Source organism: Tachyglossus aculeatus, chromosome 4 (assembly GCF_015852505.1).
Source record: "Tachyglossus aculeatus isolate mTacAcu1 chromosome 4, mTacAcu1.pri, whole genome shotgun sequence".
Lineage (NCBI taxonomy): Eukaryota > Metazoa > Chordata > Mammalia > Monotremata > Tachyglossidae > Tachyglossus > Tachyglossus aculeatus.
Genome location: NC_052069.1, coordinates 103,563,335 through 103,588,888, shown reverse-complemented (window position 1 = coordinate 103,588,888; position 25,554 = coordinate 103,563,335). Strand labels below are relative to the sequence as shown.

Below are 25,554 nucleotides of genomic sequence, written 5' to 3'. Positions count from 1 at the left end.
CACCCTTGAGAGAATCATCACACACCCTGCAGGCTCCCTGCCTGGAACCAGGGTCCCAGAGCAGGCTTCTGGGAAGATAAAGGAAGTCAGCTCTCTGGAGGAGCTGGCTGCCGGAGGGTCAGGCTCACGGGCTTTTGGTAGTACCTACTAAGGAGGCCCATTAGCAGCAGCAGTGGCAAGAGGGAGTCCAAATGAAAAATGACACACACAGCACTGTGCCAGTATGCTCAACTCAGGAGGTTGGGACCCATGTTTAAAATCTTGGCTCATAAAAATAATAATAATAATAATAATAATGCTAATTATGTGCCTGGCACTGTTGTAAGCGCTGGGGTAGATACAAGATAACTGGGTTGGGCACAGTTCCCATCCCACATTAGGATTAATCCCCATTTTACAGATGAGGGAACTGAGGCACAGTTTAGTGACTTGCCCAAAGTCACACAGCAGACAAGTAGCAGAGCTGGGATTAGAACCCAGGTCCTTCTGACTCCCAGGCCCATACTCTACCCACTAAATCAGATTGGACACAGTCGCTGTCCCTCATTGGGCTCACAATCTTAATCTCCATTTTACAGATGAGATAACTGAGGCACAGAGAAGTAATAATAATTGTGGTATTCGTTAAGCGCTTATTCTGTGCCAGGCACTGTACTAAGTGCTGGGGTGGATACAAGCAAATCAGGTTGGTCACAGTCCCCGTTCCAAAATGGGGCTTGCACTCTTAATCCCCAATTTATAGATGAGGTAACTGAGGCACAGAAAAGTTAAGTGACTTGCCTAAGGTCACACAGTAGACAAATGGTGGGGCCGGGATTTGAAGCCAAATCCTTCTGACACCCAGGCCTGTACTCTAACCACTAGGCCATGGAGCTTCTCTGAAGAAGTGAAGTGACTTGTCCAAGGTCACACAGCAGACAAACGGTGAAGCCGGGATTAGAACCCAGGTCCTTCTGACTCCTAGGCTCGTGCTCTACGGTCTACCCACCGTCCTTGCAGGTGGCCTGGAAATCTCTGTGGAACAGCACAGGGTGAGGGTACCCAGGACAGGCTCTTCCATTTCCAGGATTAAGAGTTTTCTTTTGACTCAGTGCTCCTCGCCTATGCAGTGACCAACTCTTCAGGTGGAATTTCAGAAGGCGGAAGGCACATTTGCCCAAGAAACTGGATCGTGAATAGGTCACTGGAAGAAAGAGCAAACATCTTTGAGTGAACAGGGTTGGGCCTCAGCGTTCTCCTCTGGTTTTTGCGGTGCCTTTGCTGGGCAGCCTGGCCTTCTCTGTATTTCCACGGGTACCACAGGGCGACTCTACAAGGTCTTCCAGGAACCTGACTTTTTCTGAATGTTACATGGTGAAAACATGAAATGAGAATGAGCTAGGGCACAGATTAATGGCTGTTCAGCTTCAGATGGGACACGCCCTCATCTCCAACCCTCCTCTCCAGTACCCCTTGCTTCTTTCTCTCCTCTTCTCCTTTCCCTGCAGTTTCAGGGTTTCTCTTCCTATCCAGAGCCTGGATCCACAGTTTGACTATGCAGAATGATAAAGGCAAACCTGGTAATTAGGTTGGCATTTCTTCTCTAACTCCTGCTGTCTGTCCAAGCCTGGAGAGCGAGACGCCACTGCACGGTATGATGGCTGCGAGGGATCAGCTCAGAGCAAATGGAGAAGTGATGGGGTGCAAACATCAGGGAACCAAAGCAGCCATGACCTGTGAGGAAGCATGCTCAGAAAACAGCTAAATCCCCCAGTGCGCCAAGCTCTGAGGTACAGGGTGGCAGGCAGGGTAATGAATTTAGGGAAGAAGTGGGGGCCAGAAGACTTGGCTCAGCTAAGCTCCATCCTCTGGGGGCGAGCAGCGGTCCAGACAGCCAGGGTGGGAGACCTACTCCCAGGATAACAAGGCTCCTCACAGCAATTCACCGAACTCAAGACTACAGTGGCAACATGCTGGGGGCGTGGGGGTGTTAAGGGGTGGGTGCGTCCTTCACAAGCAGGCTCTATGGAATATGAGAAGAGCTGAAATAACACAGGAAACCAGGAATTTGGCCCGAGAGGATTTTATTAAGCTAACACACAAAATTACTTCTCAGGTTTGCAAATTCAATCCAGTAAGTGAAGAAGAGTACAGACTTACTCGGAGGGCTCCAAAGAGTCCCCTGATTATCTTAGCTGTGTCCACCCACATGTTTTTCCTTCAAAATAAAATGAAATGTGATTAATGAGACCAGAAAGGTATTTTAATACATTCAATATCTCCAGCCGAACCGCGCCTTCAGTGGCTTTCCTTTTCCATGTGACCCCTGGGCACTTCTGGCCTAGTGAGGAGCCGTGGCCCTGGCTTGGGATAGAGAGACCGCTATGGAAATGCATGGATGGAACCAATGTCGAGACAGACTGGAAATTGCCTTTTCTGGGAGCGGGGTTCCCTAGCGGGGTTCCCCAGGGGCCCAGAGTTCATCGGGACCCTATGTGGGTAGTGCCGAAAGGGGAGAGGTTATGTGAATGTACAATGGACCGTTGCCAAGAATCACAAGGGTGCCACCATGATTGGCTAAAAAACATGGGCTTCTAATTCAGCATTCAGAAATGGAAGAAGTTCAGAATCTAGGCTGAGTATAAAACTCAGGCATTCACATTCTTTACAAATGCATCTCCTCTTTAGACTTGAAATATCTGACTGTTGAGGACAAGGCTATATCAAAACTGTGGGAGCTGCCCTCCAGCTCCAAAATACAAAAGTGACTGAATGATTCATAAAAGCAATGATAATTTACAGGAGTCAAAAATACTAATGCATCATTGGGATCTCCCCAAACTGTTGACATCTCAGTGATTACATAGGCTCCATAGCTCTGGTACTGCACAAACTCCAAACAAGACAACAGCCATTTTTATCCACTACAATAAAATAGGCTTTGAGTAAATTGCATGAGTGAGCTGTACCATTCAGAATCGGGAAATGAAAGATCATGTTGAAATCTGAAGAATGCTCAGCACGTCCTGAAACAGTTTTTTTTTAAAACCTTGATAATTTAGGTAAGATTCAGTAGTGACTAATTCACACAAATTACCTGCTTCGTGACACACTGTATTTAAGTACAAAAACCCCCAAATAAATGATACAACAACCTCCCCCTGCCGCTCGCCCCAACCCAACAACACAAATCAAAGTTACAAAAACAAAATGACCACTGCCAACAAAATCTGCCTCATAAAAAAAAAAGTGAACTTTGGCTATCCAGGACCCAATGGGTATCTGTACTGAGCGAGCAATGCTGCACAGACACAGGAAACCCGTTAGAGATTTCTCTGCTTCTCCAAGGTTCTTCCCTTCACCCCAGCCTCGGTAGTTTTGTTCCTGCCCCAACTCTCCCTCCCCCGTCCCCCCAACCCCCTACCACCAAAATAGAAGGCAGCAAGAATATGACCTCCAGAGTGGCAGATTGTTCTGCCCCTGCCCCGGGAGAGGTCTGAATGCCACTTGATGTTTCCAAAACATGGAAATTACAGGCAGTCATCCCCATCCCTTAGCAACCTGACCAGGAAACCACTCCATTATAAGTTGTTGCACATTTTCTCAGGACCAGATTCTACTTGGCCTCTGGCTCAGAATCTGGGTCTCTTCTGTTGCCAGTCTCGGGGAGGCCCCTGCTCGCTGGATAGCTCCCAGAAATCATGAGGTGGAAAAGATTCTGCTCTGATTTGGGCAATGAAAATGGGATGCTACCACATCCCATTCAAATACTGCATCTCTAACATTTATATATCGTATGAATACAGAACTACATAAGAGTTCGTATATAGTTTTAAGGACTCCATTAAAGACTCATTTAGGCGATGTCTTCTCGAGATTGAAGTTGCTGGTGTTTCCAGTTCCTCACAGGAGATCCAGGACTGGGCCTGTGCTGGGTTTTTTTTTTCTGAGAACTGGGAATCAAGGATTCTTCAGTCCCGAAGTCCCCTCCATGTAAAAAACCGAAAAAAAAAAAAAAATTACAGTGAAAGCTCATGTGTTTCAACAATGATCGCTCAGTCCAACTTTGCATCTATCCATGGGGCAAGTTTGACCTTTGAAAACTTCCAGGTGGAAAGGCTTGAAGCTCAGAGGGTCAATGTCCACGTTTCTTCCAGAGACCAGACCCGAGCTTCCTCTTCTCACCGTCGGAAGAAGAGCAGCTTGGTGGCTTTAATACTGCAATCTTCAACTGCACACAGGAGGTAAACGCATGCCCAAGCATGGCCGAGAACTGGGGAAGACTGAACAGGCCCCAAGGAAACAAGGGTCGGTGCCTGTCTCATGAGCACTCGGGGAGGGGGACAGTAGGTAGAAATGATCTGTTGGGAACTTAAAGGCTTGGGTAGTGCACAAACGCCTGGGAATACTACTCACTGATGGATGGCCAGCCAGAAGCGGCCACTTTCTCCAGTGACCTCCCCTCAGTAGGAACAGGCGAATGCTGGGGTTTGACCAACTAACTAACCCTCATTTCCAGCCAGAGAAAAAGGTAAGGGAAATGCCCCAGGGAGGGGAGGGTGGTTCGATGGTCAGTTCACCCCTCATTCATGAAACTGGGTTTGTTGGATCAAAACAAACAAAAAAACACCCCTTCCCTCATGACCCGCCTTTTGGTTTGCCTTATTCGAAGGTTTCCCATTGCTTTCTCAGCTGTTCTACTTTACCCGGAGTGGGGGCGATCTCCTGTTTTGTCTTTCTTAACAAATCTTCAAATGGATCTGTGGCTTCCTTAGCCTTAGAGAGGGGCTGTAAGGCCGGCTCCAGGACCATGGGAGGCCGGGGGGGCAGGAGGGGTGGATCTCTAGGCCCAGGCCCCAGCTCCTGTTTGGCCTCCACCAGCTGGGAGCCAGAGCGGATCAGGGGCAATGTCCTGATCTTGGAGGGGCCACCCAGAGGGACTTGCTGGTGTGAGCCAGCCTGGGTGGGCCCCAGGCTTGGCTGTTTCAACAAGCTGGCTTGGGGTGTGGAAGGCATCTGACTGAACAGATTGGGCATGGAGAGGGCAGAGAGGTTGGGCTGTGGTCTCTGCGCCGGGAAGAAGCCAGAATTCGAGCCGAGAAAGCTGGAAGCGAAGGCGGGGACCGGGGGGGCAGGAGGAGGGGCAAAGGATGGCCCCAAGGGCTGGACCCTTGGCACGGGCAGGGCTGTTGACACTGGCTGAGTGAACGGATTGAGGCATGGCTGCAAGAACTGAGGGGTGACGGCAGGGGTGGGAGCAGCGGGGTGAAATCTGAGCTTTGGCCCAAACGGGGTAGCGGCGGAGGCAAAGTCGCTCGGTCCGGAGGGAAAGCCAGTGGGGTTTGGCGCGGCAGAGCCGAGGAGGCTGCTGGGGACTTGTGGGGGGCCCGCTGACTGCCAGCTGGACTTGAGAGGATCCAGCAGGGTCAGCAGGAAGTCGCTCTCATTGCCTGTGGTTTGGGTCACCAGACGCATTGGCTGGAGCAGCTCAGTGGGGCCGCTGGGGGCAGAGAGGAATTGTGCAGCGTGAGGGGTCGGGGTGCCTGCTGGGAACGGATCCTGCAGGAGTCCCGTGATGTGATTGGCCTGCCCCGGGACACTGGGCTTCCCCGCTTCGGCAGCTCCGGCTGCCTGGTGCTTGGTGGGCCTGGCAGTAGGGGGTGGGGGGACGATGCCCAACTCTGGGGTCTTTCGGCCTTGTGGTCTGGGGATGGTAATGCTGCCTTGGGTGACCGTGGTCATTTCTTCTTTCTCCACTGGGGCCAGGATGCTGTCCCGACTCCGAGGCCTCCTCGTCAGGGAGGGGGTGCTCCCCAGGGATGCGAGGGGCCTCTCTGGGGAGCACTGCGAATATTTAGAGGGAATGGCCATGTCATCCTGGCCCATGGCCCACAGTTTGTTATATGGGTGGGACAGTTTCAGGGCTGGTATCATTCGGCTTCTGTCGCTGCCACCAAGGTCCATTCTCTGTTCAAAGATCATCAAGACAGAGTTTCAGTGGCTCATCTGCTCCATAATGTAAAGACAAAGGAGGAGTTTCAAGGGAGATCCCCAACCCGGACAACCCCGGATAATCCCAGCGTGGGGCAGAGGGGTGGGTCGTGTCTGCAAGTCTGGAACTTCAAGCCATTGGACTGTTGTTCGAGATCGATTAATTCTCACTGCAGTAGTAAAGAGCCATTAGCCAATCAATCCACCAATCAATGGTATTTATCAAGTGCCTACTTGGTGTAGGACACTGTACTGAGCACTTGGGGAAGTACAACAGAATACTTATTAGAGAGAACTCCCTTTAGCTGTCAATAATGGATCCTAGCTGAGGCACCAGGGCCTAGTGAAAAGCCGGGGAATTGGGTCCCTCTGTCGCTGGCTTCAGGAAGTAGTGAGGCCTAGAGGACAGAGCACGGGTTTGGGAGTCAGAAGGACCTGGGTTCTAATCCTGGCTTTGCCACCTGTCTGCTGTGTGCCCTTGGGCAAGTCACTTAACTTCTCTGTGCCTCAGTTACCTCATCTGGAAAATGAGGATTAAGACTGTGCATCCCAGATGGGACAGAGACTGTGTCCAACCTGGTTAGCCTGTAACCACCCAATGCTTAGAACTGTGCTTGACACATAGTAGGCGCTTAACAAATACCATCATCACCATCTTCATTAATCACCACTTCCACAACTCAGTCCCACAGGTGAAAGACAAACGTACCTGGTAGCCAAATGTGCCGGACTGGTCACCCTGCTCTTTGGGAGCCCTCAGGTCTTCTAGGCTTTTGGCTTGGCTGAGTGGCTGAGGTGACACCTCCACCTCCAAATTGCTGAAAATGCCCTCCAGGAGGTTGATGTCTGTGATCTTGCTTGGTGGGTCCCGGTGGAAAGGTGGAGGATCCTTGGCTCCCTTCTCCGGACTCCCCACCTCGACTCCGTCTGCACTGTCAGACTCTTTCAGGGTCCGGTAGGGCTGAGGCCTAAAGACATATGCAGATATGCCACTTAGGGCAGGGGGCACTTGCTCTACATTAGCCATGCACTCAAGTGTGAACAAAAAAAGTCCCAGATGAACTCTGGGTCTTCCCCACTTTCCAAGACACCTTTGAGATAAACATTCTGGATGGTCCCTCTGCCCTCTGTTACCAGCTTCATCCTCGCACACTAAACTTGCCGCCTGACACAGCACAAAGCCCCATGCCCCCTGGAAGCTCTCTGCTCGCTATTACACATTCCAGGGGGAGGGACATGAGATCAGTATTTTTTTCCTTCCCTCCCTCCTGCTGTGACTACAACCCTTCAGCAAACAGTCGCCTTCTGGGTTCAGGCCCCACACAACTCATGCACGCTCACCAGCATCGTGGAGGAACAGACACCTTCATAGAAGCAGCATGGTCATGTGGAAAGAGCACAGGCAAAGGAGTCACAAAACCAGGGGTCTAATCCCTGCTCTGCCACATGCCTTGGACAGGTCACTTCTCTCTGACTCAGTTTCCTCATCTTTAAAATGGGGATTCAATACCTGTTTTCCCTCCCACTTTGTGAGCCCCATGTAGGACAGGGGCTTGTTTCCTACCTGATTATCTTGTATCTACTCTAGTACTTAGTATAGTGTTTGCACATGGTAAACACTTAATAAATACCATAATTATGATTACTATTGATTACCTACTGGTGTTGGCTGTTAAAAGAGGGATTTGGGGGAAGGAGCTTGGAGAAGAGCAGTCTGGGAAGATTGGTGGAGGGGAAAGGAGAATTCTGTAAGGAAGTAGGAAGTGCTTCACTATGGAATGAGGAAACATAACCCACAAGGGATGTGGTGGAGGTTCAACATAGCCAGGTTTTGAGGAAGAGAGGTTTCATGGCCCTGGGTTCAGATGAGATCTGTCGTTTCACACTGCATTAACTTGCTTCCTCCTGCCTCTAGTGGTGGGCATTCTCCCACTGGTCCTCCCCAACTCCCAGCCTGGTAGCTGGGTAGTGTGCAGCTGATGTCCAGAGAGGTAAAAATTCCTGGTTCTAAGAGACAAGCAAAGGGCAGGATTTTCTGTCAATAGCGTGAAGTAAGGGTTTCCGCTGCTCCGTCCTGAGAACATGCAGCACGGTATGGGGAGACCTAGGCCGGAGTTACAGCCCAGCCCACCTGCTTTCCTGAAACACAGTTTCCGCATACTCCCTCACAAAAACATACCCGGAACATAACCTGATTTGCATGCGCGTGAGATTAGAAAGGCATAATGTCTCTTCAATTAACAATAGGACCTGATGTGCCGTTCCAAGGTGATTGGCGTTTGATTGGCAGCCAGTTTCCCGGTGGCATTTAACAAGGTTTTAGATTAAAGGGAAAAGATCTGTGAAGGGGAAAAGAAAAATGGAGGAAACATAGTGTGGTGGAATCCCACCCCCGACCTACCCCAAGCATCATACTCATTCATAAGTGAAACCCACCTCAGCCCATTCACCAAAGCAGGAAGAGATGGATCTTTTTCTTTAAGACCAAGAACACATAAATGATGGCCACAGTGCTTGTGGCCAATGGCTGGTGGGTGGCCTGTCTCACTGTTATTTCCAAATAGAGATGCAGTGTCGGGAGAAATGAGGGGAAGGGTCTTGGGAATAGGAAGCTTCCCTCGTACTCTATCCTGGGGGAGAAGAAGCCAGACAGGTATCCACTGGCTTGCTACACTAGGAAAAACTGGGCAAGGGCTTCCATGAACAGAATGGGTTAGAAGAAGTTTTAAATTCATGGTTGGTATCACCTGGGGGTGAATGGTAGGCTCCAGCTGTTGGAAAATATACACCTGAGAGATCACATTGGGTCAGCTATGATTCCTTCCTTTGTCCTTCCTCAATTTCCCGCTCCAGCTCCCCAATTCCTCCTTATCTGAAGACTGGTTTCCCTAGATGGGACCAGGTAGCACACATGGTGTCCAGAGATCTCCAATTCTGCCATTCTGGGGTTTAAATTTTGTCCTGGCTGTATTTCTGAATTTACTTAAACTCTAAAACTGCTAGCCACATCTCTTCCATCTAGGAGGAACCGTAGGGCAACTGCCTTTGAAGACTCAAGCTCTAGAACCTCTAGACCATTAACTTTTCCACCCAACAAAGGGCACTCTTCTCCAGAAAATTTTCCCCTCAATTCCCCAGGGACTCTTAAATACAATTTTATTTCCTGGGTATGTAACAATATCTTAATAATAATAATGATAATCATGGTATTTGTTAAGCAATTATTATATAGCAGGCACTATACTAATTATATACAACTTATCAGGTTGGGCACAGTCCCTGTCCCACATGGGGCTCACAGTCTCAATCCCCATTTTACAGATGAGGTAACTGAGGAACAGAGAATTAAAATGACTTGCCCAAGGTCACATAACAGACAAGTTGCAGAGCTGAGATTAAAACCCATCACCTTCTGACTCCCAGGACCATGCTCTATCCACTCTGCCATGCTGCTTCTCACCTTGTATTCATCATGATCAATGGTATTTACTGAGAGCTTACTGTGTGTAGATCACTATACTCAGTGCTTGGGAGAGTACAATACAACAGAGTTGGTAGACATACATGTTCCCTGCCTACAGTAAGCTTAGGGTCTAGAGAGGGAAATAGGCATTAATATAAATACATAATTTATATAATTTATAGATATGTACTTAAGTGCTGTGGGGTTGAGGATGGGGTGAATATCAAATGCCCAAGGAGCACAGATCCAAGTGCATAGATGACACAGAAGGCGGGGGATCCACGGAATGGGGCTTTAACGGCATATTGGTATTGGTAGAATAATATTGTATTGGTATAGTGTTTTTATTATTCTAAAGATATTTTATAGATGAAGAAACTGATGCACAGGGAGATTAAATGACTTGTCCAAAGTCCCATAGTAAGCCAGTGACAGAGCTGGGATTGGAACACAGATCTTCTAACTCCAACTACTTTCCATTAGGCCACACTGCCAGTCCATCCCCTTCCCCACATTTCCTGGATACTCCCATGGCCAGGTGATATTTGCCAAACCAATGTTCACTTTCAGCTCTTCCCGAGATTTCCACCATGCATCCTCTCTCACTGGGAATGAGCACACCAGATTTAGGCAGTGAAGCAGGCAATGCCCTGTAACCCATCCAAAGCCTCCACATTAAGCCATGTGGCTTAATAGAAAGAGGGCACGCCTAGGAGTCAGATGATCTGGATCTAAATCCAGTTCTGCCACTTACCGGCTGTGTGACCCTGGGCAAATAATTTATCTGTGCCTCAGTTCCCCATCTGTAAAATGGGGATTCAGTATCTGTTCTCCCTCACCTTTTGACTGTGAGCCCCAGGAGGGACAGGGATAATCCCAATCTGATTATTTTTTATCTACTCAAGAACTATGTGCTTGACACATAGTAAATGTATAACAAGTCCCACAACTATAACGTGTCCAGAGGCCTTGGCCCTGGCTTTCTGCAAGACCCTGCTGATAATCATAAGCCCATCATAAAGGATGCCTACCGGAAGGAGGGGAAAACCACTAGGGATGATAAATTGCCAAGACTGTTCTTTGAAACCTTGCACCGAGAAGCTACACACATGCTATAACAACAACTCCCACCTCAAGCAACCACATGGCCCAAAGGAGGGCAGCCAATGGAATGCAGGTCTGGCAGGGCACAACACAGCACAAAACATGCTGGGAAAGGATGGGCCAAAAGGGAAGGGCCACAGCATGGCTACTGGCAGAACTCGGCCTTGGGCCAGAAAGGGAGAAGAAAGGGAGACTGCTGGCTGGGGGAGAGGTGGGGATTCAACTGGAGGCACAGGGAGAGGAGGGAAAAGCCAAAGGTGTGAGGATCAGGGGGAACTGGGGATACATTCTCATGCACATTCAGCCCAAAGACCCTTAGTTCCTACGGGAGCCATCTTGGCAAGCCACTAGCACATCCAGGCAGACATCATCACAAGCAACAGAATAGCTAAGGCTGCAGAGCCCTGGTGCACTCAGTGGAATCGTCACATGCTCTACGCTTTCCAAACTAATCAGCCAGTGCTGGTGCCAACTTGTACTTCCCAAGCGCTTAGTACAGTGCTCTGCACACAGTAAGCGCTCAATAAATATGATTAAATGAATGAATGAATGGTGCAGCAAGCCTAGCCTGAGACTTATATGAACGAGACTGAAGAAGCATAGACCATTCAAAGGGAGCAGAGAAGAAAAAGTTTTCAGAGAAGCCAGACACAGGTTCCTCTTCCTGCTGATATTCATCGTCGGAGGAGTCTTCAGAGAGGAAGACTGTATAGTGTCGCAAGGGCTTTACCAGGCTGAGAGAAAGAAGGAGAGAAAACAGAAAATGAAGTTATAGGGGGAGAGGAGGGTCAAGGTCAAAGCTCCCGGCAGGGAGGAAAAGTAAACAGCAGGTTCTCTATCACCCCAGTTGCCTGAGAGGAAAACCAAAGCAAGGCAGAATTCGTCAGCAGGTTGTATTGTGGGATGTTCTATTATCTGTCACTTCCCTACAAGGATGAGCAACTATAATATCCAGGTGAAGCAGCCACGGTAACTCAGGAGCCTGGGCTCAGGGCTCTGGGAACTTCGCAGTGGTCAGATCTCCTTCTGGGCCAAATGTGTAGCAGACGTACCTGGAAGGGGGATCAGTCATGTCAAATGAACCTTAGTGAGAAGGTCAATGAGTGCTTTACTAAAGGCTGTTTCTGTATAAGAGACCCACTGCAACAGTAAACTGAACAAGGAAAGGGACCTTTTTTGGCCAGTGCTGATGGCCCTTTCAAGGTCCCTCTCAGAAGTCTCTTCATGGAGTCTTTTTTCATCTGTGACATATGGGAATTAAATATTGATTATTATAAAAAATACATCTACCAACAAGCACGCTGCTTATAAACACAAACAAGGATCCGTCACCTATAAAGTACACACCTGGAGTCAATGAATTAGACCCTGTCCTGTAGCCAAGCCAGACTCAATAGAGTAAGTCAATCCAAGTGTTATGATTTAGCAGGAGATCACAGGATGGAAGAGACAGGATCCATGGAAAGGTACAGTGACTCTGGGATTCTACTTCCTGACTAGGAACAGGATTTTAACAAGGTGGGGACTGATTCTTTACTCTCTGCTTTCTTGAAGACTTCCTCATTAATACATGAGGGATAGAAGGCAATGGTGAGTCCTGCTACCCCTCATCCCTTGATAAGCAGCATGGTGTAGTGGATAGAGCACGGGTCCGGGAGTCAGAAGGTCATGGTTTCTAATCCCGGCCCACCACTTGTCTACTGTGTGGCCTTGGGTAGGTCATTTCACTTCTCTGTGCCTCAGTTACTTCATCTGTATGGGGATTGAAACTGTGAGCTCCACACGAGACAGGACCGTTTCCAACTTGATTTGTTTGTATCCACCCGAGTGCTTAGTACATTGCCTGGCACATAGTAAGTGCTTAACAAATACCATCATTATTATCCCTTTCCCTAGTGGGTGGGGGACCCAGTGTGGGGGGCACTCACAGCCCACTCTGACTGCACCTCTGCTGTGGACTAGAAGGAGTCTCTCTAGGTCAAACTCAGAGGAAGAGCTTGGCAGGTCAGTCAGAGATGCCCCAACACAAAGTATCTGCTGTACACAGTCAATTCCTGAACATTTTTCTGACTCCACAAGCTGAATTCTACCTCTCTTTAGAATCTATAAATATTCCCAAATGAACCCCAAGCTAGAGGTGGTCCGGTGGTCCATCCACAGGTTTCCAGCACAACACATGAGAAATTAAAATAGTGGGAAGGGCACAAACAATGTGTCAGAGTCACAGTACCATAGCAGGTGAGTTTGGGAGGAATGAAAAGTGTGAGCTAGGAGCAGCAGGAGATGACAGCGGATAGGTAGGTGGGAGACAGCTGATAGGTAGGTGGGAACCTTTAAGTCAATGTTTAGGAGTTTAGTTTCACGAGAGAAGAAATGAGAGGTTTTTTTTGCAGTGGGGAGTGCTGTATGCTAAAAGGGGGTTGAAAAAGATAATCAGAGCAGCTGTATGTAGGATACAATGGGAAGAGGGGAGATGCTAGCAAGGAAGGTATAGAGGGACAAAACTTTGGAGAAGGCCAGCAGAACTTTTTGTTTTATTTTATGGTATTTGATAGACTCTTCTCATGGGCCAGGCACTATACTAAGCCCTGGAATCAATATAAGATAATTAGGTTGGACATAGTCCCAGGCCACAAGGGGTTCAAAGTCTTAATCTCCATTTTACAGATAAGGTAATTGAGGCACAGAGAAGTTGAGAGACTTGCCCAAGGTCATACAGCAAACATATGGCAGTGGCAGGATTAGAACCCAGGTCGTCTGACTTCCAGGCTCATGCTCTTTCCATTAGGTCAAGCTGCTTTTTATTCAGAATGCAGGATGTAAATGGCAGAGCGGTGTCCAAGGTGATACCGAAGTTGCAGGCTCCCACAAGGTCCTATTTTTCTTAAAACTGCTTTGAAGCTGGACCCTGACCTCAGAAGGCAGCAACTGCATAGCACTGCCACTGCCGCTGGGCACCAATTCATCTCTGTTCCCTGATGGCAGGGAGCTTGCTGGGTGAGGACTTGGTTCAATACCCTGCTCCCTGTGGCTCTCTCTAAAATTATCTGACGACATGAGGCTAGCTTGGGAAAGCAGGTAAGAGAAATGGTCATCTTTACTGTAGCAAAGTGAATGAAGAATGGGGGCCTGCACAGATTTCCAATCCACTCTGGGTCACTGAGCTGACCTGATAATCTCCCAGCTCTCATTTCTCTGCCTGCTTTGGCTGGATCATACAGATAGCAGCTTGGCTCATTCGCTAAACTTAACTAATTTGCCAGGAAAATTTGGATTCACATAAAAGCAATGAGCCTTAAGAACTTAACTGAGCCTTAACTTCATAAACTTGTGATTGTTTCAATTAACACTGCAGGAGAACAAACACTTGGCGGTGCTTTTCTGCTTCCAGGGAAAGAAGGTTTATTTCACTAAATAAATGATGTGGAATATCCTAGACTTCTAATCTGCTCCACTTAGACGGGTCTGAGGTTATGCCTAACTAAAGCAATGACCAAGGTAAAAGCCCACATCCCATCGATATCCCTGAGCCTGAACCAGGCACTTCCAAGATGGCCATTGGAGAATTCCTCTGAGGATGTTGTCTGTCGTCAGGCACTGCAACCCATATCCACACTCAGCTAAGGTCCTGTTGTCTTGGCTGGTTTGCTAAATCCATGCCTTAACTCCTCTATTCAGTCAAGTCCCGAGTAACAGGAAAGCAAAGCATTGTGACCTAGTTCAAAGGAGGAGAACTGCAAGGCCAATTAAGAACCACACTGGATTTGGGTACAATGACACTCGGTTGTTTTGTCACAAGGGGACCATCCCCAAATCTGAAGCATCCCAGGAAGAGGGGCTGGTCTTTCTCCAACACTCTTTCCATCAATGCGTGATTTCAAAATTAACTTACTGAAATTCAAGCTGCTCCTGATTCCTCCCCAAAACACACCACTAGGTATTTGCTAAATGTCAAGGCTTAAACCACTGGAAACATCCAAGTTCCAATTCCTTTTTTATTGTCTTAAGGCAGGAGTATCACCCCAAAGTGCCTCTTCCCTCATTAACCCAACTTGGCTACTACCCTGCAGTCTGCCACCCACCACTTGCTCGGATTTCACGCACAAAGAGCTGTCTCTGAACAGGCAGGTCACAGCAAGCCCGGCTACCCAGCAAGCGATGTCATAGTCTTACAGGAGAAAGAGGATGCTGTCCATCACATCTCCAACCCTCATCATCTCCACATGACTGCACCGGCTCCTGCCTACCTAATCTCTTAGCTGAGTTACCATGCAGATGACTTGCTGATCTCTTTCTAATGTTTAGTTTAACATGTCTTCAGTTAGCACTAGCATATGACAGTGGTGACAGCCGTGGCTGTTCCTTTTTAAATATCATGTCAGAAACACAGTGCCATAAAGCTGGGGATGCGCTCCATGGCTCTGTGCAGCGGTATGATCGCACGGGTTTATTTTTTAATGAGGAAGATCTGCGTCTCGAGAGTTTTTTATGTGTCAGGATGCGTGGACAAATCAGCGGCACATCACACTGGCCAAAAATGAAATGCTGACAAATGTAGATATTTCAAATTTAATTGACACTTAAATATACTTGAGATTAAAAAAAAATCAGTGAGCAGTGAGTCTCCGGCATTAATGAAGGGGTTTCTATAATCATTTTCTAAAGGGTGATTTCGTTCCTAGCTGAGGAATCTTTAACGGATATATACATTATCTACTTTAACTAGTTTCGATTACATACTTCCTGCTGAGCAGGTGTGCAGTATGGAACATGATGTATTTGGTCCTTAGAAGGCTCTGGTGGTCCGGGCTGGGGACAAGGTTCCTGGAGCAAAACCTTATGACCAAAAGGTTCGCTTCCTAGACAACGGACCAGTCCGGCCACCTAATTAAGTTCACAGCCATTTCTGGTAAGGGGGTTCTTGTCTCAAGCATCCAGGAGAATGAGGCCTCTCAAAAGCACTTCCCTGTCACACTTTTTGCTCAGACATCTCTGCTCATCTATTTTGCTTGCTCTTATCTCACCCTCACCCAAAGCAAGATGGGTCAGGCTGAGAATTTTGAGGCCTTTATTTCCAATCTTAGTTCTCCATTCAGCAAATCCTCAGTGGGTCAATCTGCCAAGTCTCTCCCAGAGGTGGGAGATGGTTGGGGAGGCAGGGACAAATGTTCAAGAACCCCCACTTCCCTAAGATAAAGCTCTCTACTCTTATTCTTCATTCAATTTTCCCCACCCAATGACTCTAATTGACCTGGATTCTCAGATCCCCTCATGGGAAGGCCCCTTGTTTGTTATGGTATTTGTTAAGTGCTCACTATGTGCCAGGCACTGTATTAAGCACTGGGGTGAATACAAGAAAATCAGGTTGGACACAGTCTGTATCCCACATGGGGCTCAGTCTTAATCTCCATTTTACAGATGAGGTAACAGGCACAGAGAAGTAAAGTGGCTTGCCCAAGGTCACACAGCAGCCAACCTAGGTCCTTTCAACTTCCAGACAACATGCTCTTATCCACCTGGCCATGCTGCTTCTATGCAGAATGTCCATGACCACCTGATGATCAGAGCAGCTATAGAATCTCAAGAGCATCAGAGTAGCATGTACTAGTATAAGCTCGAGGAAGGGACTGTGTTTAATAATAATTATTATTATATTTGTTAAGCATTTACTATGTGCCAAGCACTGTTGTAAATGTGGGCTATATACAAGATATTCATGTTGGACACAGTACCTTTCCCACATGGGGCTCACAATAAGTAGAGGGAATAGCATTTATTCTCCATTTTACAGATGAGGAAACTGAGGCACAGAGAAATGACTTACCCACAGCAGACAAGTGGGGAAGCTGGAATTAGAACCCAGGTTCTTTGACTCTCAGGCCCCTGCTCTTTCCACTAAGCCATGCTGCATCTACTACATCTAGTGTAGGATTCCAAGGACCGAATGCAGTGCCCTGTCCACAGTATGTACCCAGCCAATTCTGTGGATGAAGACGCTCTCCCCAAGTCCTCTTGGCCTTTCAGCTTGGGTTCTCTTGGCCCTGGGGTTGTTTTGCTGCTACTGTTGTGGCTAGAAGGTGAAGCCAGTTGATGGGGCTTGTTTTCTAGTCAGGCATTCTGACAATTCTTTTTCAGCAACAAATCCTTATGTTTGCAATAACTGAGTTGGAAGACTCCTATTCCATTTTTGGCACAAGCTCTCTAGGTGATCTTCTGAGGATACTGTCTATTGAGCCGGTAGGATGATTTAGCTCTAATTCTGGAGTAATGAGGGCAGTTAGCATGTAGGAAGCCATTTTCATTCCACAAGGCAGTCATTAGATTTCCTGCCAACAATCCTGGCTCCGATTCTAGTCTGCTGAGTGACATTGGACAAATCACTTCACTTCTCTGTGCCTCAGTTTCATCTGTAAAATGTGGATTAAGATTGTGAGCCCCATGTGGATCAGGGACTGTATCTAACCCAATTATTTTGTATCTACCCCAGTACTTAGTACAGTGCCTGGCACATAGTAAGTACCATTACAAATGGTACTTATTGAGCATTTACTGTGTGCAGAACACTGTGGTGAACACATGGGAGAATATAATACAACAGAGTTGGTAGACATGTTCTCTGCCCACAAGGAACTTATAGTTTAGAGGTGAGAAGCTCCACACCATTTTTACAAAACCAGGCTACATGCAGGCTGTTGAAATGATTTTGACTTTTGCCAGGCCAAAACGTTTTGACTTGTTAACTAGGTGGGTGACCTTCTGTTCATACATTCTAACCTCTTGCCTCTCCAAAAGACATGGAAGGTGGACAGTGCAGGTGAGGAGAAAGTCAGATTAGGAAACTGTTTCTACAGCTAAATACTCACCGGTACTGGGAAGCAAACTGACTGTCACTGTACTCATGGATTAAACATTCCCAGCTCCTGGGGCAAGGGGTGGGCGGGGAGGAAGGAAGGGAGGGAGGGAGGGAGGGAGAGAGAGAGAGAGAGAGAGAGAGAGAGAGAGAGAGAGAGAGCGCAAAGATGGTCCCATTTTTTGTCACAATTGGCCAGTCACTACTGAATGTGGCTGTTCAGCAAGATGCATCAGCCCCTTTGTTCAGAGAGACCTACCATGGGCCCTGGGGTTTCCACAGACAGTGAGCCCAGGTCTACCTTTCAGGGGGTCCGATTCTTCTGGCCCCTAAATACTACGAAAGTTAAGGGCTTGGGGGGAAGAGTGGTCATGATCTCCAATTTGATCACTGGAAGTTCTTTTAGGTCTCACGTCCCTCATGGTTGCTCTTTGTTGAGTTTTACAGCTTATTTTCCCTGGAGCAATCTGAGGCCCATTTGAAAAGGGTTGAAGTGTTATTTTGGACACACACACACACACACCAACAACAACCTCAAAGCAGAACTTTTGGTACAATTCTGTAACTTCTGTGGATATGATGTGGAAAAAGCAAAAAAAGAACATCTTTTTGGGATGCTTCAGGAAAGACTGTTGAAGGAAGTGATTTCCCAATGGTTAGCCTCGTTAGCCAATGGAATGGATAAGGAGAGGGAAATACCAAAATCATTCAGATAACTGGTCTTCTTGTGCAGAGCCCACTCAATGCCTCTCATCTTTTAAAATTGCCTAATCTTGGGGTAGCTCTAGGTCACTGCTAAATTCGGATTATTGAGCTTCAGATTGCAGCAGGGTGGACTGGATGTCAGGAATACACCTTCAGTCCTATCACACACCATCATGAGACCTTTCTCCTCCAAGCTGAAGTTTCTCAAATAATGCTCTTCTCTTGCCCTGTGCAATTTGGCATGTGACAACCAAGAATTAGGGACTCTTCTTGAACAGAGACGTGAGTCAAAGCTTTGGATATGCTATGAGCCCAGGTGGCCAAGTACTCAATCAATCAATAACATTTATTGAGCACATACTGTATGCACAGACCTGTTCCACGCTGCCAGGTGAAGTGGCATGATGTAGTGGATAGAGCATTGGCCTGAGAATCAAAAGGTCATGAGCTTATCCTGGCTCCACCACTTGTCTGCTGTGTGGCCTTGTGCAAGTCACTTCACTTCTCTGGGCCTCAGTTACCTAATCTGGAAAATGGGGATTAAGACTGTGAGCCTCAAACGGGACGGGGACCGTGTCCAACCCGATTTGCTTGTAAGCACTTAACAAATACCACAATTATTATTATTGCTTTTGTGGCAGGTATAGCCACAACTCAAAGGACAGCGATGATGTGGGCAGTGCAGAGTGCCACCTTCAAATACAAATGACAATGCCATGAATATGTGTGCCTCATACACATCATCATTTCAGCTCTTCCCTCGAAAATCAAACGTAAGTAAATACCCAGGAAACTACTGAGCAATTGTGTTTAATATAGAACAGCTTCCTGGCAAGTCCAATGCAGCTTCTAGAGTGATCCAGCCTATAGGACTTTCCTGGTCACAATCCTGTCCTTAGTCATCAGTTTACCCCAGGGGGGCTCTGCTAGAGTGCCTAGAGGGGCCCTCATTGTTGGTTTTTATCTCTCATTATCTCTTTTTAATAGATATGCCAAAAGGGAAATTCAAACACACCTAAGCTCTCCCTGGTGGGCAGTATGAAAGATAATTCCCTGCCAGGTGGTGGTGGCCATTAAGCTGAAAACAATTAAAATCCAATTTTAATTGGTGAAAAAAATAAACATTATGAGGGTGGCAGCTGTCATCTTTGCCCCCAAGTGTCCACTCCATCCTTGGGTGTGGAACCCTTGGCCCCAAAGAAATCTCTCCCATTGCAGTCAGGAACCCAAGTGGTTTCCCACAACCACTGTAACTGCAATCAATCAATTGTATTTATTGAGCACTTCCTACCCCTTCCCTTTCCTTCCCTTCCTTTGAAGCCCACATTATTCACCTCTACCACCCCCTCCAAATTCTTGTAGCCATCATCTACCGCCCCCCGCACCCCCCCCCGGCCCCACCTCCAAATTCTTTAACGATTTTGACCCCATCCTCTCCGTCCTTCTCTCCTTTTCCATGCCCACTCTGATCCTCGGAGACTTCAATATCCACATGGATATCCCTGGTGACTCCTCTGCCACCCGCCTTCTATCTCTCCATGATGCTGCCAACCTCTTGCTCCACCCCACCTTGCCCACTCACCAACGTGGTCACACCCTCGACCTCATCACCTCCTACCGCTGCACTATCTCCACCCTCACCAACTCTGAAATCCCTCTCTCTGATCATAACCTTCTCACCTACCTCCTCCCCTGTAAATATATATTACTACCTCACAGAGACCTCCGCTCTTTCGACCCCATCCATCTTTCTGAGCGCCTCACTCCCCACCTACCCTCCCTTTCCTCTCTACCCAATCTTGATGATCAGATTACTGCTCTCAACTCTACCATCTCTACTCAGCTTGACTCCCTTGCTCCCCTTTCCCTTCGCCGCTCTCGTACCACTAACCCACAGCCCTGGATCACTGCCACTCTCCACCTCCTTCACTTTTATGCTCGAGCTGCTGAACGCTGCTGGTGAAAGTCTAAACACCATGCCAACCTCGTTCACTTCAAGTTTATCCTTTCCTGCCTTAATTCTGCCCTCTCCTCTGCCAGACAAAACTATTTCTCCACCCTTACTGACACCCATGCCCATCATCCCCATCAGCTCTTCCGCACATTTAACTCCCTTCTCAGGCCCCCTGTTCCTACCCCTCCTCCTTCCCTCACCCCCAATGATCTGTCCTCCTACTTCATTAATAAAATTAAATCCATCAGGTCTGAGTTCCCCAAAGTCACTCTCCCACCTTCTCCAACCCCCCGGCCCTCAACCCTCTCCGCTACTCTCCCATCCTTCCCAGCAGTATCCTCAGATGAGATCTCCTCCCTCCTCTCAAGTGCTACTCCGGCCACCTGTACTTCTGACCCCATTCCCTCTCATCTTATGAAATCTCTCGCTCCGCCCCTCCTCCCCTCCTTAACTTCCATCTTCAACCGCTCACTCTCCACTGGTTCCTTCCCCTCTGCCTTCAAACATGCCCACGTCTCTCCCATCCTAAAAAAAAAACCCTCTCTTGACCCCACCTCACCTTCTAGTTATTGCTCTATCTCCCTCCTACCATTCCTTTCCAAACTCCTTGAACGAGTCATCTACATGCACTGCCTCAAATTCCTCAATGCCAACTCTCTCCTTGACCCCCTCCAGTCTGGCTTCCGTCCCCTACATTCCATGGAAACTGCCCTCTCAAAGGTCACCAATAACCTCCTGCTTGCCAAATCCAACAGCTCCTACTCTATCCTAATCCTTGACCTCTCAGCTGCCTTCGACACTGTGGACCACCCCCTTCTCCTCAACACACTATCCAACCTTGGCTTCACAGACTCTGCCCTCTCCTGGTTCTCCTCTTATATCTCCGGCAGTTCATTCTCAGTCTCTTTTGCGGGCTCCTCCTCCCCCTCCCATCCCCTTGCTGTAGGGGTTCCTCAAGGGTCAGTTCTTGTTCCCCTTCTGTTCTCTATCTATACTCCCTCCCTTGGTGAACTCATTCACTCCCACGGCTTCAACTATCATCTCTATGCTGATGACACCCAAATCTACATCTCTGCCCCTGCTCTCTCTCCCTCCTTCCAGGCTCGTATCTCCTCCTGCCTTCAGGACATCTCCATCTGGATGTCTGCCCACCATCTAAAACTCAAGACTGAACTCCTTATCTTCCCTCCCAAACCCTGCCCTCTCCCTGACTTTCCCATCATTGTTGAAAGCACTACCATCCTTCCCGTCTCACAAGCCTGCAACCTTGGTGTCATCCTTGACTCTGCTCTCTTGTTCACTCCTCACATCCAATCCATCACCAAAACCTGCCGGTCTCACCTCCGCAAGATCCCCAAGATCTGCCCTTTCCTCTCCATCAAAACCGCTACTCTTCTGGTTCAATCTCTCATCCTATCCCAGATGGATTATCGCATCAGCCTTCGCTCTGATCTCTCATCCTCCTGTCTCTCCCCACTTCAATCTATACTTCACGCTGCTGCCCAGATTGTCTTTGTGCAGAAACACTCTGGGCATGTTACTCCCCTCCTCAGAAATCTCCAGTGGATACCAATTAACCTATGCATCAGGCAAAAACTCCTCACTCTTGGCTTCAAGGCTCTGCATCACCTCGCCCCCTCCTACCTCACCTCCCTTCCTTCTACAGCCCAGCCCACACCCTCTGCTCCACTGCCGCTAACCTCCTCACTGTGCCTCGTTCTCACCTGTCCCCGCATCGACCCCTGGCCCACGTCCTCCCCCTGGCCTGGAATGCCCTCCCTCTGCACATCCACCAAGCTAGCTCTCTTCCTCCCTTCAAAGCCCTACTGAGAGCTCACCTCCTCCAGGAGGCCTTCCCAGACTGAGCCCCCTCCTTCCTCTCCCCCTCCCCATTCCCCCACCTTACCTCCTTCCGCTCCCCACAGCACCTGTATATATGTTTGTACATATTTATTACTCTATTTATTTTACTTGTACATATTTATTTTATTTAGTTAATATGTTTTGTTGTCTGTCTCCCCCTTCTAGACTGTGAGCCCGCTGGGTAGGGACCGTCTCTGTTGCCAACTTGTACTTCCCATGTGCTTAGTACAGTGCCCTGCATACAATAAGTGCTCAATAAATACAACTGAATGAATGAATGAACTTACTCTTTGCAGCGCACTTGTGCTAAGCACTTGGGAAAGTACAATATAGTAGACATTCCCTGCCCACAATGGGTTACAGTCTACAGCTCAGTACAGTGCTCTACACATAGTAAGCACTCAAATACCATTGATTGATTGACTGATTGATTGATATCACTCTGTGACAGAGAGCATCTGCAGTACAGGGTGAGAATAAGAGTGAGGGAGGAGCCAAAACAGGCCAACATTGGGTGGAGATGGGAATGGTATAACAGGAAAAGAAACAACTTCAGCAGAGGAGGAGCGGAATGCTGAGAGATGGTATGGGTGAGGGGCTGAGTCACCTCCACTTTCTACTCCCACTCCTGACCACCAGCTGGGGAACTTGGCAGCTTCTCCCTTAGGAGGCAAGTCAGGAGCAGGAAAGGATGGGAAAAAACCTCCCGAGGAGCCCAAGTTTCTGCCAGACATTCTCTGAGATGTCTTCCGCCTCCTGCCTCCCAGAAAACAGTGTGTCAAATCATTTCAACCTGTTTTTAGCACAGGCCTCTTGCTCAACACTGATCAGATAAATCTTCAGCAGAGGGTCTGTGCCTCGAGAAGGCCTGGTCTTCAAAGAAGTTAGCTGTGGAAGACGGGTTGGAGATCATGGATGATCATGCTAGAGTTCTCATGGATCTATTGGATGGCAGGGAGCTCAGGGAAATAGACAGGAAAGGAGGTGTATCCTCAGGGGAGCCGGAGTGGAGCTCTGAAGCAGGGTTCTGCACATAAGGGGGCTCAATAAATAACAAGGTGATCATTGATGAAGTTGGGAGACTCTGTAAAGAGACCAGCCCCCCTCTTCTGTCAGGGGAAGCATTGGATTGTGTCTCTACACTTACTGCTGGATCGAATGAGTACTTGGAATGAGTACTTGGCTTCACGGAAGACAACACCCTGAATGGTCAGCTCCCTCTGACCTCCCTGAAAAATAAGGCAAATCGGTGCCAGTCAAAAGGCGAGACAGCAGGAAGAGATATGTCACTCCAACCATCCATTTGAGGGCTAAACAGGACTTCTACAATCCTTAACAGTATTTCCACCCTGCGAGAGGCCTCTTTTTGAAGAGTGTGCCCTCCTGATTTGCCCTTTGGAGGAAAGGGGGAACTCCAGTCCATCTTGTATCTCTTAATTGAACATCTAAAGCAGAGACAGAAAATTAAGTATGCCTCCACAGAGCTGAGCTGAGGGCCCAGGGGGAAGGCATTAGATATGCATTTAAAAATAATTGATACAGGGGTCAAGCCCCTTGTCTCCCTCGTTGAAATGTTCCTGCACAAGGATTAACAATGCCACCATTCACACGGTCGGAGCCACATTGTAGCGTAAGTACGCCCGAGGGACAGGTCCAGTCCCTGAGGCCATTTAGAAGCTACTACCTATGAGCCTAAATGAGAAGCCTTCTTTGCTGGTTAGAATGAGAATGCCGATCCCGAGCATGTGTGCGGGGTGGCACTAGCATTCCAACGGCAGTCTTGGAAGTAGGATTCCCAAGATAGGGAGGTGAGGCCCAGTGGGGCCAGGCTAGCCAAAATGTATCAACGGGTCAGGGGATAACATCTGGCTTCAAAAAGAGCTGGGCTAATAGCACCTGAAGCAGAGCTCACAATCTCTCTTCCTCGGACTTGCACCCTCAAGGAGGGTATCTTGGGGATTTGGCCGATTCATTCATCTGTATTTATTGAGTGCTTACTGAGTGCAAAGCACTGTACTAAGGGTTTGGGAGACTACAATATAACAATAAACAGACATGGTCCCTGTCTACAACGGGCCAATGGAGCCTTGGGGTGGAGGCCGTTAAAAGGGAGGGGAGATTGGGCCTTGGAGTACAAAAGGACGGAGGCAGGCTTTAGTGGAAGAACATAATCAATAGCTGAAGGACTGAGTCTAACCTAGGGAGCTGGGATTTTTAAAGTCCAGTTGCTCTTTGCAGTCTAGTTCTGGGCTCTGCCTCTGACATGTCTCAACCTGCCCTAGTTTCCTTGATGATAATGCCATCCACTTGTTTCCCAGGGCGATAGGTGGATTAACTCTGCCTGGCAAACAAACTCAGACACTTCAACAGCTCTAAAAAGTGCTCCTACCAGCTCACTGTCCCTAATGTTAATGATATCATCGGTCCAGTGGTTTAAGGCCACGAAACGAGCCAAATCAATTGCTTGATGGTACTGACTGCTTACTGGGTGCCGAGCACTTGGGGAGTGCAATGCAACAGAGTTGGAAGACACACTCCCTGCCCACAAGGAACTTACATTCTAGTGGCACTAAATGGATGGGAGATGCTCAAACACCCAGGGGAACATCAGGGAGTGGCCCTAAATAATATGGAGAAACAGTGGTGTTTCGAGAACCTTGCAGGGAGCTTTTAGGATGCTTCCCTGTCTAAGGGTTGCTAGTAAGGACTGATTGAAAAGACAAGGATGCACCTTGATCAAGAGAAAGCATCAGAACAGGATTCCCGCACTTGGGCAAAAATGAAATTCTTTTATATTTTGTGCAGTGGGAATAATGGGTCTTGTAGGGTATGTGTCTACCAACTCTGTTGAATTGTAATAATAATAATAATAATGATAAATAATGATGGCATTTGTTAAATGCTTACTATGTGCAAAGCACTGTTCTAAGTATCCCAACTGGTCCAAGAAGGAAACAACATTACTTTGAGAGACCATGATTCACGGAGTACTTTTGAGGCCAACTGAGGCACTTTGGTTTTCTGATTTAATGGGACAGCTTTTCTAGCAGCTGAAAGAACAGCTCTAAAACAAGAAATTGAACCAAAATTTCATCAGGAGTGGAGGGAGACACACCTTGGGAATACAGCAAGACCACAACTGTTAAACTCTGCTTACAAAGCTTCTTTTTTTAATGATATTTGTTAAGCATTTACTATGTGCCAGGCACTGTACTAAGCGCTGGGGCAGACAAAAGCTAATGAGGTTGGACACAGTTCTTGTCTCACATAGGGCTCATAGTCTTAATCCTCATTTTACAGATGAGGTAACTGAGGCACAGAGAAGTTAAGTGACTTGCCTGAGGTCACACAGTAGAGAAGCGGCGGAGTCAGGATTAGAAACCAGGTCCTTCTAACTCTCAGGCCCGTGCTCTGTGCATTAGGCTGTGCTGTTTCTCTTGGTCTCTCACGACTTACATTGTCACTTTGGGGGCTAGGAAGTGGGATGAGAAGTCATCATGAACTTCAAAGTGTTCCTCATTCTCCCATGCATAACCTACTCTTACAGGAGTTATAGACAAAGTCAATGAGAATCTGACCAGGGAAGGGCCTACTTGCCAGGGTGGATCTCAGCAGGCCACGATAGTGCCACTAGTCACGAATGCT

The 25,554-nt window shown here is 47.9% G+C and overlaps 1 protein-coding gene across 4 annotated transcripts in view; it reads right to left on the bottom strand.

Annotated features, from left to right (window-relative positions):
• Window positions 1–2,046: 2,046 nt before the first annotated feature.
• Window positions 2,047–25,554, bottom strand: part of DENND1A (DENN domain containing 1A) — a 514,969-nt gene continuing 491,461 nt past the window's right edge. The window contains exons 21-23 of one of the 4 annotated variants that reach the window (XM_038744796.1): window positions 11,143–11,271; window positions 6,680–6,938; window positions 2,047–5,946 (exon numbers count right to left, since the gene is read on the bottom strand). In XM_038744796.1, coding sequence (XP_038600724.1) covers window positions 4,642–5,946; window positions 6,680–6,938; window positions 11,143–11,271 — 1,693 coding nt within the window. In that variant the 3' untranslated portion in view covers window positions 2,047–4,641. Of the gene's footprint in view, window positions 5,947–6,679; window positions 6,939–11,142; window positions 11,272–18,578; window positions 18,619–25,554 lie in introns of those variants that run through there. The other 3 variants (XM_038744798.1, XM_038744797.1, XM_038744799.1) reach the window with 3 other exon arrangements.